Raw genomic sequence first — 15,693 nt, forward strand, 5'->3', positions numbered from 1 at the left:
TATGGATTTGAAAGTTGAGGTTTGAGCGCTGAAATGGATATTTTTCAATATCTTAGAGAATAATAACTCAAAAAGTGGAAAACTGACTTCTTCGTTTATACTTGTTAGCCGACGCTAAAGCAGAATTACTCATATTAATGTTTTAACTTAAAATCTTGCTACAAGCTTTAGATATTTTGATACATTTTGTTTCAACTAACAATATTTTGTAGATCTACTCAAATATACGCGTCATGAATCAGTCCAACCCGTTCGGTAGTCCCCGCGGAGCTTTCCAAGCCCCAAACAGCTCCACGAAGCCCAGCCTGTTTCAGACGTTTGGACCTCAGAGTTCCGAAACTCCGAGCCAGAATTTTGGCTTTTTTCAACAACCTGCTTTCGGACAGACGAACCCGCCTGCAGCACAGAGTGGTTCCATATTCGGACAGCCCACGATGAGCACGGCTCCAGCGTTTGGACAACCGCCTCTCGGAAAGGGAGGCTCTGGGTTTGTTAGCAGCACAGCACTGGCGTTTGGACAGACCAGTGGTCCGAATCCAATTTCAACTTTTGGACAGGCCGGACAGAACCAGACTCCAGCTTTTGGACAAACCAGTGGACAGAACCAGACTCCAGCTTTTGGACAAACCAGTGGACAGAACCAGACTCCAGCTTTTGGACAAACCAGTGGACAGAACCAGACTCCAGCTTTTGGACAGACTGGTGGACAGAACCAGACTAAAACTTTTGGACAGGCTAGTGGGCCGAACCAGAATCCTTTTGGGCAGACACCTGTCTTTGGACTGCCTTCTGCATTTGGACCAGCTTCAGGGTTTGGTAAGCCTCCACCGACTTACGGGGACTCTCAGACATCTGCCAGCTCCACCGTTAATTTTGGACAACTTCCATTTGGACAGCCGTCCTCCACCACTGTTTTTGGAGGTTCTCAGAATGTGACCCAAAGCAGAAAACATGGATTGTCTGAGTTCTGTTTTAAGCCAGCCAACGAGGCTGTTTTTAAACCCATCTTCAGTGCTAGCCCAGAATCAGCTAACCTTCCAATTACTACAATGTCCAACTCATCTTTTGGTGGCAGTGGGTCCAAGACCAATTCCCGTGGCTTTCCTGTGTTGGCTGGGGCCAAGTCTGGACCTCTGGGCTTCAGATTCACACAGCCTGCAGCGCCGTCTGTTTCCTCTCTAAACAACCCACAAACAATGACCACTAGCACTGGTGCAACCAACTCTCCTTCATTTGTCTTCTCCCAGCCAGCTTCCCCATCCAGCTCAAACACTTCATCTTCCACTGCAGAACCCACGACCCCATCGTCCTTCAGCTTCACAGCCAAAACCCTCCAGGCTCAGCCCGCACCTTTCTTAGGAGCAACGAGTTTTGGTCAACCTCCAACCTTTCGAGACAACACAGCTAAAGTTGAGAGTAGCTCAGATAACAAAGAAAGCAACTTTATTGGTAAAGAGGAGGGAAACATTTTTGCTCGACTTGGCAAGGCCCCCAAGAGGAAAGATGATGCAATGGTCTCGAGCTTGGCTGTAGAGAAGCCATCAGCAGAAGACGACGCCTCATCTGAAAGAGATTCACCACGGCATCCCTCAAAGAGGCCTCTGATCCGGTCCCGTGGCCATCCCGGAGGCCTGTTCAGTAGAGCGCTCAAAAGCATCTGTGGAGATCAAGCAAACGTAGTAAAACGGGACACCACGAAGGAGACCCAGAAGCTGGCACCAAACGAAGAGGGTGAAGAAACTCGAGGTGTTGGGCAACCTGCGGCACCTCCCATGAAACAGACGTTACTGAGAGATGCCGTGGAAAAGGCTGAAGCTTCAGGTGAGACTTGCAGATCATTTCAACATGAAAGGAGGTTTGGGTTCAGATGAATATTTTATTGTTTGATTCTTTATGTCACAGAGTTTCACATTAAACACCAGCAATGATCTGAATAAGTAATACTTGTTTTTTAAAAATAAAAACAAAACTTGTTTTTTCTTGCGCTCCACATCAAAGTTGCATGAAGACACAATTTTAAAAAGTCAGTTTTGACTCAGAAGACTTTTTCATGTCATGCTGTTAACCTCTAGATTCAAGCGTAACTCGGAGTGCAGAATCCGAGGCGCTGACCCCTGTGACCTGCGGTCCACGCAGGGACAGTCTGGACAGCCTGAGCGGCATGTCCCCACATGACTTCACCTCCATCATGTGCAGAAACGTGCCTCGGGCTCTCAACAAAAAGGACGTGCTTGAGAAGCATTTTAGTCGTTTTGGGAAAGTCTGTAGGATCTTCTGTCGACCTGCTAAAGATGTGGCAATAGTTCACTTTGATGATCATGTAAGTTGATTTTACTTAATGCAAAAATGCAAGATTTCCTTCTAGTTTAAGTTCTGCGGTGTCTTTCAGGCTGTAGTTTGGTTTCTCTTCACTCCTGTTTTAAATTTGAAGGCTCTGTTGGATCTGTGCTGATTTGGTCTGCTTGATCTTAAAAGACTTTGTGTTGCTGCTGCTTTTCCAACATACTTGAGATGATGACATGCATCTGTGGTGTAACTGAATTCTATACGTTTGGTTTTCTTTGTTGACTTTCCTGTCAGACTACAGCGGTGAAAGCAAAGAAGAAAGGAAAAATGCTGCACCGACACGAGCTGCTGCTCCTGTGGCAAAAAAAGAAGCAAAGTAAATGTGACACATCTATTTTTAAGTTTTAGCAACCAGATGCTGCAATGGTCCAGTTAAAGTCTAGACACTCCCACGTTTAGTTTCTGTTCATCTGAGGTTTGTTCTGCTGGATCAGGTCCGGATGAAACCGGGAGAACACCTGATGGAGGACAGAAAGAAGCTGAAGCGATTAATCAGGAAGTCATGGAGTCCAAGGCTGCTTCTTCCCCACTCAGGAAGCCCACACTGATGCCCCCCGCCCTTAGCGGCTCCATCGTGCTCCGTCACAGGTACTTCAGCTTAAAGCTTTCGGTATGGTTTCATCGTTTAATGAGATTGCTCCTGCACTGTTGAGGCTTTTTGTTTCCATTCCAGCTCTCCAAAGAAGAAACCTTATCCAGTCAAGCTCCTGCAGTTTGACACAGAGCCACCGAAGGACAGCACTTCTGAGTCCCAAAGCTCAGGCTGTCCCGTGCCTTCGTCTCTTGTTCACCTCCTCGGTCAGACGGCTGAGACCGCTGAGGACAAGTATCGTCTCCTGGAGCAAAGAGACAAGATCCTCCGTCAAGGTGAGGCTGGGCTCTTGTGTAATCTCGGTGCCATTTGGAAACAGGACAAAATTCAGTCACGTCTGTGTCTTCACAGTTCGGCCCAAGCGCACAGATCTGGATTTGTCAAAAGTCTTTGTGGGGACATGTCCCGACATGTGTCCAGAGAAGGAACGGTACATGAGGGAAACCCGGAACCAGCTGAGTGTGTTCGAGGTCATCCCAGAAACAGAAATGGTAATCATTTCAATTTTTATTTTATCAACTGCAAATCTGACAGAGCTGAGGCACGTTCGACTTCTTCATACCAAGCCGAAGCACATCTGCTGTGCTCCATCGGCTGTACTTATATTTAGCCCTTCGTTCCTGCATGTCAGGCTGCAACATAAAAACCGTTGAGCCTCAGATCCATCTGCAGGGTTTGGCAACAGAGCAGAACAGGTTATTGTGGACCAGCGTGTACTGGTATAGGTCTGCAGTTTCAGGAGAGCGTTTCTTTTGCAGTTTGGGCTCTCGTGTTGGCAGGCGGGGTTAAACGAACTGTCGTGAGTGATTTCACAAAGAACATATGCAACTATTCTGTGTATTTGTGCTGCTGAGCATCTGCTGAGATGAAGACAAACCGACAGACTCCCCAAGTGACTCCAGAATGCTGAGTCCAGGTCTGCCTGGCTGCCTCGGTTTGCCTTCTGTGGCTATAAATAGCATCCAGCACCTTTGTGTATTTCCACTTTGGCTGTTTCGGTTCGTAACTTTTCGATGTTGGGTTTTATTTTCTTCAGCTTGGCCCGACACCGTTGTCACACCCGCTCGGATCCTTCGGCTGCCATCCGCTGAGAAAAATAACTTGGCGATCCCTCTAGCTCCTCATGAGTGAACTCTCACAGTGATGGCGAGGAATGTATGGAGATATGGCGATGACCAAAATTTGCTGCTACTTGCAGGCAGTTTTTCACATTTATGTACAACTATGGAAAATACAAACAACAGCACTCCGTTAGTTTGCTTGTTGCATGTAGTGACGTATTTCTGTCCCCTAGTCAGTGGACTGTGTTGTTGCGTCGCCCTAACCGGGCCGCTTCAGAAGTGTCTGGACCTTCAACAGAAGGGGGCCCAAAAAGCCGTGACTTGCCCGGTTCAGTTGGGTTGGGTTTTCTGGACCGGTTTACAATGGGGACAGATGAATTAGCGAGCCGATCCGCCCCGTTCCACGCCAAACCGCTCTGTGGAAATGAGGCTTGAAAGCAACAGTTTTTTCTCCCTTATGAAGACGTTCTAACATCAAAGACACCGAGACTTGATGCCAAACCCTTTGAATGTTTTAAAGCTTTTCTGTTCTGTAGAGGCTAAATATGGAAATCTCTCCTACAATTGAACTGGGGAACATGTACATGTGCTTCTTAAGGTTTCTGTTATTCCTTGGACGGTACATTGAAGGTCTAAGTGCACAGATGCATATGGACAGCAACGGTTGTGTCTAGAGACCCAAACTCTCCTGCCTCCACCAGGTGGATCACGCCACTGCTATAAAGGAGTACAGTCGCTCCTCGGCAGACCAAGAGGAGCCCCTCCCGCACGAGCTGCGTCCCCTGCCTGTGCTGAGCATGACCATGGACTACCTGGTGACTCAGATCATGGATGAGGTGCAGAACAACTACCGTGACTGGTATGACTTTGTGTGGAATAGAACACGAGGGATTCGCAAGGTAAGGATGACAAACGAATCTCTTCCTTCTTACAACCATTGTGTGTTTTTCCCAGCGTGGCCTCACAGGTGCATGTTTCAGTCTGATTCTTGTGTTGCACCTTCAGGACATCACCCAGCAGCGTCTCTGTTGTCCCCAAACGGTGTCACTGATAGAGAAGTGCACACGCTTCCACGTGCACTGCGCCCACCAGCTCTGTGAGCAGCCCATGTTGTCTTTTGATGCTAAAATCAACAATGAGAACATGACGAAGTGCCTGCAGAGTCTCAAAGAAATGTACCATGACCTGGCAGCTGAGCAGATCTTCTGCCCCCAAGAGGCCGAGTTCCGCCAGTACAGCGTTCTGCTGAGGCTCAACGATGGAGACGTCCTCAGGTAGCTTCTCATGGCAGAGTTACCACAAGGTTCAGTTTGGTGTGCCACCCCAAACATTTGTTTGACCCCATCCGGCCACCCCATCAAAGTTTTCTGGAGGCGCCCCTGTCTGAAAGTGGAGAATTATTCATCAAGATTACAAGAAAATCTTTCTGCTTGGAAGGAAAACATCAAGAAATGAATCCTGATTTTAGTTGACAGCGTTTATTACGGACTGTGTCTGTGATTAAAACCCTTCATCTCTGCAGAGAGGTGCAGCAGTTCCGAGGGGAGGTGCGAAACTCACCGGAGGTGACGTTTGCAGTTCAAGCGTTCGCTGCCGTCAACAGCAACAACTTTGTTCGCTTCTTCAAGCTGGTGAAGAGAGCTTCTTATCTCTCCAGCTGCCTCCTGCACAGATACTTCAGCCAGGTGAGAAAGCTTCAGCTCTTTTCTTTCTGGTGTCTGAATGTTGTTGGTGTTAAACGCTCCATCTTGTGTGTGTGTGTGTGTGTGTGTGTGTGTGTGTGTGTGTGTGTGTGTGTGTGTGTGTGTGTGTGTGTGTGTGTGTGTGTGTAGGTCAGAGCGAAGGCACTGAAGGCCCTGAACATGGCTCACACTGTGGGTCCTCGATCTACCGCATTCCCGATAGAGGATGTTGTCCGGATGTTGATGTTCCGAGATGCAACTGAAGGGACCGACTTCGTGCAGCAGTACGGGCTCGTGGTCAACGACGGGTAAAGCTCGTTGCTGCTGAACTAAATGCCATAAAGATTTCTCCACCGTTTTGACACATTGACCCATAAAATACATGTTTGGATTTAAAAAAGGCAAAATAACATAGTTTAAACTGTGCAGGATGGTGGAACTGAGCCGGATAGCTTTTCAGGAGCCAGAACTGCCCCGGTCTCAGAAGATGTCAGAGGTCATTCTCTCTAAGAAGACGGTATTAACTGGACAGGTGGTGAATGGAGGCCCCCTCCCCAACCCCCCGCAGCACACCCCCATCTGTAGCTTTGACTCTCAGAATAAATACAGTGGAGATGGGAAGCTGACTGAGTCCACATCCAGCTACATTAAAGGTGTGATGGTTTACCAGATTTCTGCTTCTTGTGTCGGTAAAGCCGTTAACCAAACCCGTTTTTGTTTCAGGCAGCAGCGCGGACGCTCCAGCCCTACCAGCTGTTGATCTGTCCACTCAGCTTGGTCCAGATGTTTCTGCAGTGTTTGAGCCGCTTCCCGCTGTTCCAGATGAACCAAGACAACCGTATCACCCTGAGGCCTCGCAGTTCCAGCATGAGCCTGTCGAACCTCCATCGCCCCCACCCAAACCTCCTCAGCCGCTGTACAGCGACGAGGTGGGAGGCATCGCCAAGCTGCTTTCTGCTCTGAACTTGTTTGTTTGCATTCTGCTCACGTTTCTGTCCTCTTCAGGACATGGTGGCAGCGATGGACTCTGTTCTAGACGAAGTGGTTGAAGCAGAGGTGAAAGCTGTAGCTGATGCTGGAGCAAGCTACGTCACAGAGGCTCTCTCGTAAGCTCACATCCGCTCGCGCTGCATTGGAGGCCATGAAGACATCTTGGATGATTTTACCTTCTGCTTCTGCAGGGAGAGCAGCGTGCAGGTGGAGGCTCTGGTGAGGGAGGTGCTGGGACAGATGTTGCAGGACATATCGTCCAACGAGATCAAAATGGAACAAGAGCGTGTCGTTGAGGAGAAACGCAGACTTGAAGTGGCAAGGTTGGTGTAGAAAACGCCTTTTCTGACGAGCTTAAGATGAAACCAACTTCTGCAGGATCAATAAACGCTGTTGTGTTTATTCTTCTGTAGGAGGAGGCAGGAGCACGAGGCATTTCTGGCTCAGTTCAGCTGTTGGCTCTGCACACAGATCATCCATGAAGTGCTGGATGAGACCATACAGCAGTCCGCAGCGTCTCAGATCCAGTAAAAGCTTTGCTTGATGCTCTTCTTTACTTAATCACACTTTCCTTAGTTTTGGGATATTTCCGTGACTTTTGTGGGTTTCTCTTTAACAGAAGGATTTTAAATATTTATGCCTGAACCAGAACGCTGATCTGAACTTTTTATTATCAGGGAGGCGGTGAACGAGGAAGCGGAACGTTTGGCTCAGTGCTCTGAGCAGGTCTGCTGCAGTCTAATGGAGGAGACGTTGGCTACAGCCATTTCTCTGCTGGCTGAAGACTTCCTCGAAGCTGAGCTGGAACGTATCCACAAATACATCAAAAGGTTAAAATCTGCAGAACGAACCCCTGGACAGCTATATTTGACCTAGACGTGGTAAGCTGAGTGGTCTGGCTTTGCACCAGGTGGCGTGATGTGGTTACCGTTCGCCGCCAGCTGAAGAGACAGATGAGAGAGTTCCCTGCAGCTCCTTGCTGCGTTGATCCCCGTTTTAAACTGAAGGCCCTGGTTCCCAGCGCTCCTGCTCAGCCCTCCATACAGGATCTGGCTCAAGGTCTGGTCCGACTGGGAAACGCTGGCGTGTTGGCAGTGTCCAGCACCAGGTACGTTCGCCTCTTATTTCTTTCTAGTTTACGGATCTTGACAAGCCGTGAAACATTTTCTACCTTTTTCAGGTTGTTGAGGATGAGAGAAGGAGCAATGCATCAGATGAGAGTCCACTCCTTCTATCAGCAGCTGCTGGAGTAAGTCCTGAGTCCACTGGGTTAGAGGCTTTGCCAGGAAACCGCAGTTTGACGAGTCTGTGATGATTTCCTCAGAGAGGCAGTGTGGGAACCACTTGATCTGCCAGCACTTGTGACAGAAAATATCCCAAACCCACCTGATCGCATCTTCTGGAAAGCTCTGGTCCTCCTGCCTAGCGATGATGAAAGTGTAGCCAGCCTGGCCGACAGGTGAGAAGACACCAGATGTTTTACTGCATGGGTCCAACCTCACGTTTCCTCCGACATGTCGGGCTGGTGTTGGCTGTGTTCTTCCAGGGTTCTATCAGACTGGATGGAGGTGAAACTCGGAGGAGATGGAGGCTTGGAGGAGCCGCGGGACGGCACCATGAGGACACTTTGTGTCTCCAACACACTGCAGGAGAATGGACAGAGAACTCATAAAGTCCACATCACATTGAAGGTAGGATTCGCCGTCGGGGCCTGAGTGTGAGTTTGTCCGGAGGCTCTGTGCTGCTGATGCAGGCTGGAGGTAAAACGTGTTCAATTTCAGGCCTGGGAGCTTTGTTGTTTCAGTCCAACATGCATCTTTATCGTGTTACTTTTTGTTTCTGTGAATTATTTAAAGAAATGTGTTTACTTGTTGTTTAAAGTTGTTCTTTGGGTGTGTGTGAAGCTGCACCTCCTGAGCAGGTTCATGTTACGTCTTTCAGGCGTGTCGAGGTCCGCTGTCCGAACCCGGCTTGTCCAGATTGGAGGAGTTCCCTGAGCTTCAGGGCACAAAAGCCATCATCATGCTGCTTCCCGCTCAGCCGGTAGTGGAAGTGGGTCAGGAGGACCGGGATGTTCCTCTGCTGTCTGCTTTGCTTCAGCTTAAACAGCTGCAGCAAGCCAGCAGCTGGTTCTGTCCTCTGCCTCTGGTGCTTCTGGTACCGGGCTGCCAAGATGCCAGTGTAGCTCCCGACCTGGAGGAAGGTACTGAACTACTGCTGGAAAACAATTTTAACTTGTAATGGTGGATATTTCTGTGCTGTGAATCAGCACGAATCTGTTTTCCTTTGGTGTGAACGGTTCCTCTGATCTCTTAGCCTTGAAGCTACGCACGCTGGTTAAAGAGGAGCTAATATCGGAGTACATGCTGTTCTTCATACCAGAGACAACAAATGATCTGCAGGGATCCAAACAGGTACCGATAAAACCCGGCACCAGCCTTGAACACATGTTGGCAGCTGTAATGGTTTTATTCTTTTGATTCTTTGTTGTGTTTAGAGAAACGAGTTTAGTCCGTTTTCTAACTTTGAAACGGTTCTGGATGAAGGTTGTGGAAGCAGAAGACCAAATAAAAGTTCTCAAAAAATTGAATCATGGGATTAACTTGTCTTTTCCGTGTTTATGTACTTTCAGCTGTTCTCTCTGACCTTTGACCTTTTGTCCTCCCCGTCTCCAGCTAACCCAGGCTGTACGCTGGTTGCTGCCTCGTGCTCCACCACACTTCCCGCTCCGTTGTCAAACCCTGGCGCAGCTGATCGAGGCCAGTTTGAGTCGTGAGTTCTGTCCCAGAGTTTACGCCAACCGTCAGAACCGAGCCGCTGCACAGCTTCTGCTCCAGGAGCCGGCGCCCGTCATCCAGCTGTACAACGCCGTCCTGGATCACGTCGCTAATACCGTGGCCTCCCAGGATCTCTGCAGACTGTCATGGCCTCCCGCTGAGTTCAGTCTGCCTGAAACCAGGGAGTTTGTGCCTCACCTGGGCTGGAATTCTGTTCAACACCTGGCCTGGCTGCGTGAAGCCATCCTCAGCTTGCAGTTACCTGAGTGGGAGGAGCTTCCAGCAACAGGTTAGTGCCTCAGATAGAGCTTGGATTAAAGAGGAGAGAAAGATATTTATTTGTGACCCACTCTTTCAATCCAGACATGTGGTCGGATCTGTGCTCCTCCATCTTTTGTTACGCCTCTAAAATCACCACGTCCCGTCGTAGTCAGCCTGTCCTCGTGTCACACCTGATGAACCTGTTTGAACGAGTCAGAGTAAAGGCTCAGCGAGCCCAAGCCTCCAAAACCAAGGGAAGGTGTGGAAATGCCGACTACGATGCTTTCAGCCAGGTTCCATGGGATGATGTGGTGTTGGTCTTTGTAGACCATAAACTGAAGGACTGGCTGCTGCCAGGACCACCGGTCTGTGAAGGTCAGCTTCATTCATTCATGTTCTGCTTCTTACTGGCTTCACACTCAAAACACCTCAACTTTGCTTTTTGTCCCTCTTCAAGATGCTGTGACAGATGATGGAGAGATCCTGGTTTACTTTCCTGAAGGTTCACTAGAAGGTTTCCAACCACCTGAGGGGTGGACACGGGCCGTTGAGCAAACACACATGGAGGAGAAGCAGAGGCAGAGGCATGGGTACGATTACTGATCCTGGAGAGTTTTGAAAAGTCAAAATCAGAACTTTGTTTTACTGCAAGGAACCTGAAATAATTCCCATCTCAGCCCGTTGATAGCTTCCTGAACAGCCTGTCTTCAGGACTGATGAGCTAACGGCTAGTCAGAGCGAGGTGTAAAAGTTCCTAAAATAATGTAACATAAACTTCTGTGAAACTTAGGAAACTGGAGCAGTTTTAAGACGGCAGCAACTCACTGGTTCTTCACCCAGACGAGCTGTTAGCTAGTCGGTCCTGAAGGGCATAGACTTTATTTCTGTGAACAGAGGCTGTTCGGGAAGCGAGATAAGAATGAACTTTTACACAGAAATGCTCTTCAGCATGGTCAAGATGTTCTTTCAACATGAATATTGTTAGTTTTTAGAACCTCCATCACTATCAGTGTTCGACAGCGAGGAGGAGATTAGAGACGATGACGTCTGAATTATTTCCACTGCTCTCTTGGACACGTTTGTTTTTGACAAGTTAAAGTGGGAGATAAGTGCCAATCTCCGGAGAGTTAAATGTTAGTGGTCATCTTCACTGTCGTAGCTCCACACAGTGTTAAAATATGAAACCAAGAAGCAAACTGAAGGTTTGTCAGGTTTCTGGGTGTTGGTGGGAGGACGGTGGAAAATAAAAGGAAAGAAAAACACTAAATCTGTTGTTTGTCTAATTCTATAAGATTCCTTCCAGTAAACGATTGTTTATGAATTAATTTAGACATGTTGCTCAGTATGAGTGTGTTGGTGTCATCTTGATCTCTGCCTGCCTCTTTCAGGGATGCTGAAGCTGCCCATGCTCCGCCGGCTGGTCCGACTCTCAGACAGAGGTTGTTCCACAGTTTGGTGGAGCCTGCGGAGTCATCCCCCACTCCTCTGGACATCACACACACCCCCACAACAGAAGAGCAGCTGGCTCACAAAGTCCTTCAGAACATGGAGCGTGAACGGGCCGAGAGCAGGAGGTACCGCTGCAGCTCTGCTGCTGGACTTCTGATTCACAGACACAACAGAAGAAGTTTATGAACTTGTTTATCCTTCTGGGTGTTTACCAGCTTGTTTCTTTTTCTCATTTTATACATTTAATACCAAGAAGAACATTGAAGGCAAATGATTTCTTTTACATAAATAAAACTATTTCCAATTTAAATCTTGGCACAAGAATAGGCAGAGCCCAGCAGGGGCAGGAATGAATCTGAGGTGATGAAAAGCCACCTCCTTGGTAAGAACGTGGTGCTCTATAAATAAAATATTCACCTTAAAACATCTGTGGGCCAATTTGGCCCCTAGAAGGAACCCTTTTATGATAAATGTATTCCTATAGCATCTTCTAGAGCCCTACAACCGCCAAAGCTGCTACAACACAACAGCCAATCACACCGTGAGCGATTAAAGGAGTCCGGTTCAGATCCAGATGACCCTGCAGGTGTTTGGTCAGCTCACCGCAGTTATCAACACGGATGTTGGGAATGTTGCTCTGGTGTCTTTGGCTTTGTTTCAGCGCCATTTTTAGAACCGTAAAGAACCAAATTAAAACTGGACCCCTAAATTTCTGATGTGTAAAAATTTTTAATCATTTACAGGAAATATTTTAGCTCCAACTTCTCATGTCTTCAGAAAGATGTCTACATGTTTTCAGTATTTGTCTCCTCACAATCAGCGGGTCAGATACACTAAACTTCCTCTCTGCAGGAGCATGGAGAAGCTGCAGCAGTGGGTGACTGGCGAGCCGTTGGATCATCTGTCCACGCCGCTTTTCATTCCGTCCTCCATCCTGCTGTCCACACCGGCAACCATAAGGTGTACGCCCACAGGCAAGACTGGACCGGCTGCTCTCACTCAGGTATCCCAACACTGCCTGGACAGGGTTAATTATTAAGTAATCAGAATAGATCAGGCGTAGAATAAATTCGAGGTGGGTAATACTTTGTTCCTGTAAAACCTTGATGATGTAGGCAACGTCACACTGAATCACAACAATCAGTCCAGTTGTCTTACAGAGCAAAATGTACACAGTGAAAAGTTTTTAGCTAATAGCTCTTAGGATGATCCGGGTTCTGGTACGAGAAATGGACTGAAAGTTGGTTTTGTGCCAGTCAGACCAAATGAAAAGATCACAAGAGCGAAGCTGGCTGGATCAGAAGTTACATGGGCAACACTTCTTTTATTTTTGTCCCCAGAGGTCAGAGCGTAATGAGCATTTGGATGGAGCAACTTGGTCCGGGACTCGTCCCGTGTCTCTGACATGGAGACTGAAGGATCTGGAGAGACAGATGTCCTCGAGTCAAGAGGAAGAGCTGGCCTGCAGAAGGAAGCTGAGAGGTCTTCTGAGCATCGTGCATGACTGATGGGACTCCTGTGGTTTTTATTCAGCCCTGCAGTCCCACACATATTCTAAACAACAACGAAACTTCTCTGCCTTTAAAGAAGGACTTTCTCATCAGACTGTGTGTGTGGATGTTAAATGTTTGTACCAATATGAGAAAGTTCTGGTTTTACAGGAAAATTTTGTCTTTTCATTTAAAACTTTTTGTCTCGAGTTTTAAAGATGCTGAATTAAAAATAAAACTCTAGTTTGTTTTTTATTAAATCCCAGTTAACACATTTTTTAAAGAACTTTTCTAAAGGAGCGCTTCCTGAACTCCCAACACGTCGGACATGTTCAGAAGAATAGAACCGGAGATAAAACAAGTTCTGGTTCGTAGCAAGAGTTTAGAAAGAAGTTAGCGAGATCCAGCATTTATTTTGGTAACCAACTTCCGCTTATTGGCAAGCGAATCTGCCTATTAGCTAAATGTTTAAGTACCAGCTAAATATTTATTTTCCACAATGTTATTTAGCTCCACACTATATTTTATATTTTTGGGTCAGACTTAAATATTTATTTCTCAAATACTGATTTTGCAAACTAAATGTTTAGCTCCAAAATAAATATTTAGCTGGGATCTAAATATTTATTTCGGAAAATAAATATTTAATTTACAAATTAAATATTTAGTTCCAAAATAAATATTTAATTAGTAAATTAAATATTTAGTTAGTGAATTAAATATTTATTTTACAAACTAAATATTTGGAGCAGACCTAAATATTTAGTTTGCAAAATAAATATTTAACTACAAATTAAATATTTAGCTTGCTAACTAAATATGTATTTGGAAACTTTAACATTTATAAATGTATGAATAACATGGTGAAAATATGACTTCAAAAACGTGAACTCACAATTTTTTCTCTTGTGATATGCTAAATAACCAAAAATATTGCTGTTAGATTATGACTGTTTGACTTTACAAATGGCACCCCATAGGTTCCCTTCACTAGCTTCCCCTACGTTACAACAACCAGTTTAAAGTACTGCTGTTTGTCTCTCCAAGGCCTAGCCCCACCCTACATAGACGATCGACTGACCATGTACACTCCTGTCAGAAATTTGAGATCTAGCTCCTAGTCCCTGTTCTGATCCCAAGGTCTTGTCTAAAGACCCTACCATATCATACCAACTTTATTTATAAAGCACTTTTAAAAACGGCATGGCAGCAAACTAAAGTGCTGTACAGATGAAAAGTAAAACACAACATAAAACCAAAAACACAATAATAAAAGTACACATCAAATCAGTTAAATCACAGTCAATAAAAGAATACATAATAAAAATAATTAATAAAAGTCAAGGGTTTAAAAATGCCTGGTTGTATAAGTGGGCCTTAAGCAGTGACTTGTAACGGGGAAGGGGTGGTGCCAGCCCAGAGGGACGGAGCAGCGTAGACAAAAGCACGCTGCCCCTGCGTTTTGTATTTCATGGTGGGAATGTGAAGCAGCAAGCAATCGGCAGATCTCAATGCCCGGTTTGGCACATAACGAGCCACAAGGTCGGACAGGTAATCCGGTGCCAGACCATTCAGAACCTTAAAAACAAAGATCAGAATTTTAAACTTCACTCTGAAGTTTACGTGTAGCCAATGGAGCTGCGCCAGTACAGGTGTATCACGCCAGTACAGGTGTGATACCCAAAGAGATGGAGCTTTTTCAGTAGCTGCCCCTAGGCTTTGTTGTTTAACACATTTCTTTGACCTTCTTTTTAATATTGGTTGATCTGTGCAGTTATTCTTTTACTTTTTATCTAGTTTTATGATGGTTTTATTCTTTGATCTTTTAGTTATTGTTTTACTCTAAACTAGTCATTTTATTCATGGTTTAATTATTTTTGTTGTCTACTTCTTATCTTTTTAATGTGTTTCATTTTTGGGTGAGTTTTATGTGGCATTTTGGGCACTGCACAGCACTTTGGGTTGCTTGAGCAACAGTAAATGTGCTACATAAATAAAACTGACCTTGACCAAAATGTAAACCTTTTGTTTAAAAAAAAATCTAAATCTTTATTTTTGAAAAGTTTAAAAACTGGTTTTTAAACTATACTTAAACATACCGTAAATCCTCTAATACAGGCCCAGGCCTGTATTTGACTCAAGCTCATCAAGCTCCAGGCTTTTATTGGAAGGAGGACCAGAATTAGAGGCAAGGCTCTATTTCTATTTGAGCAAAATGAACTAATGGTTCGCTGGAGTTTTTGACAATTAAAATTGCGCCCACATTTTCAAAGTTAAACACATTTCTTTTAACAACGGTAGTTTCTGCTTCAGCCCTCCCCCCCCTCCCCCTGCACAGCGGCCGCAAACTCACTGATGCGCCTGCAGCCTCTCGGAGTTCCTGCTGCTCTAAACATTAAAATAATTATTTCAGTTTCTGTTCCTCACTTCTGATTACCTTCAATGGTGTCTGTTTGTTGCAACCAGCAGGTACAAAAACTAACTTGTTTTTATTTGACAATTTTTCTGTCCTGCCTGTTTATTATCTTCCTGCATCTCCTCTCAGTCCTAAAGAAAAACTGCTACCTGGGTTCAAATATATTCACCTCATGAGTTACCTTTGAACTGCAGTTCTGAAAGATCTATCGACCGCAAAAACAGCAGAGTGCTCGCTGCTTGGCGGCCGCATCAATGATCGGTGCGTCACCGGATGACAAGGTGATGCGCCCCGCTCCACAGCGAAATGCATCAGGCACAAATAAAAGACAGAAAACATCAAAGGAAATGAAATGACATGAACGATCGCGTGTCAGTACCGACGCTCTGGCACAGCGCGTTGTCCCCCCGAGCGCAGGAGCTTGTTACCTGCTGACAGCAGGCTGCTGTCTTTTCCGTGGACTGCATCTTGCCAGTCATTATCACGTGACAGCGACTAGTCGACGACAGGCATAACAAGTCACAATAGAGCGGTGAAGTCGACTAGTTCATACAACCCTTGCTGCTCCCCAGAGTGTTCTGCAGCATAATCAGCACGTTCTCTTTGAACTTGATATCAAATTTTCGCCT

At 46.1% G+C, this 15,693-nt stretch overlaps 1 protein-coding gene across 1 annotated transcript; it reads left to right on the plus strand.

Moving 5' to 3' along the window:
- Positions 1–5: 5 nt before the first annotated feature.
- mcm3ap (minichromosome maintenance complex component 3 associated protein) lies at positions 6–12,891 on the plus strand. Its single transcript, XM_015974810.3, has 28 exons — positions 6–1,821; positions 2,073–2,320; positions 2,581–2,662; positions 2,781–2,934; positions 3,020–3,213; positions 3,290–3,429; positions 4,701–4,898; positions 5,005–5,273; positions 5,522–5,684; positions 5,832–5,989; positions 6,111–6,334; positions 6,405–6,610; positions 6,687–6,787; positions 6,863–6,994; positions 7,085–7,198; positions 7,349–7,501; positions 7,582–7,779; positions 7,852–7,920; positions 7,996–8,130; positions 8,218–8,362; positions 8,613–8,874; positions 8,988–9,085; positions 9,347–9,737; positions 9,812–10,084; positions 10,167–10,299; positions 11,098–11,283; positions 12,011–12,161; positions 12,499–12,891. The coding sequence occupies exons 1-28, from the start codon at positions 234–236 to the stop codon at positions 12,664–12,666; spliced, it is 6,333 nt and encodes a 2,110-aa protein (XP_015830296.3). The 5' UTR covers positions 6–233; the 3' UTR covers positions 12,667–12,891.
- The last annotated feature ends 2,802 nt before the right edge of the window (positions 12,892–15,693 follow it).

The sequence above is a fragment of the Nothobranchius furzeri genome, chromosome 7 (genome assembly GCF_043380555.1).
Source record: "Nothobranchius furzeri strain GRZ-AD chromosome 7, NfurGRZ-RIMD1, whole genome shotgun sequence".
NCBI lineage: Eukaryota > Metazoa > Chordata > Actinopteri > Cyprinodontiformes > Nothobranchiidae > Nothobranchius > Nothobranchius furzeri.

What these genes read in the sequence shown, in the direction of transcription:
- mcm3ap (XM_015974810.3), top strand. Translation starts at nt 234, where the DNA reads ATGAATCAGTCCAACCCGTTCGGTAGTCCCCGCGGAGCTTTCCAAGCC. An exon ending in AACGATGGAGACGTCCTCAG is followed by an intron (nt 5,274 to 5,521) that starts GTAGCTTCTCAT and finishes TCATCTCTGCAG; the next exon opens with AGAGGTGCAGCAGTTCCGAG. An exon ending in AGCCGCTGTACAGCGACGAG is followed by an intron (nt 6,611 to 6,686) that starts GTGGGAGGCATC and finishes TGTCCTCTTCAG; the next exon opens with GACATGGTGGCAGCGATGGA.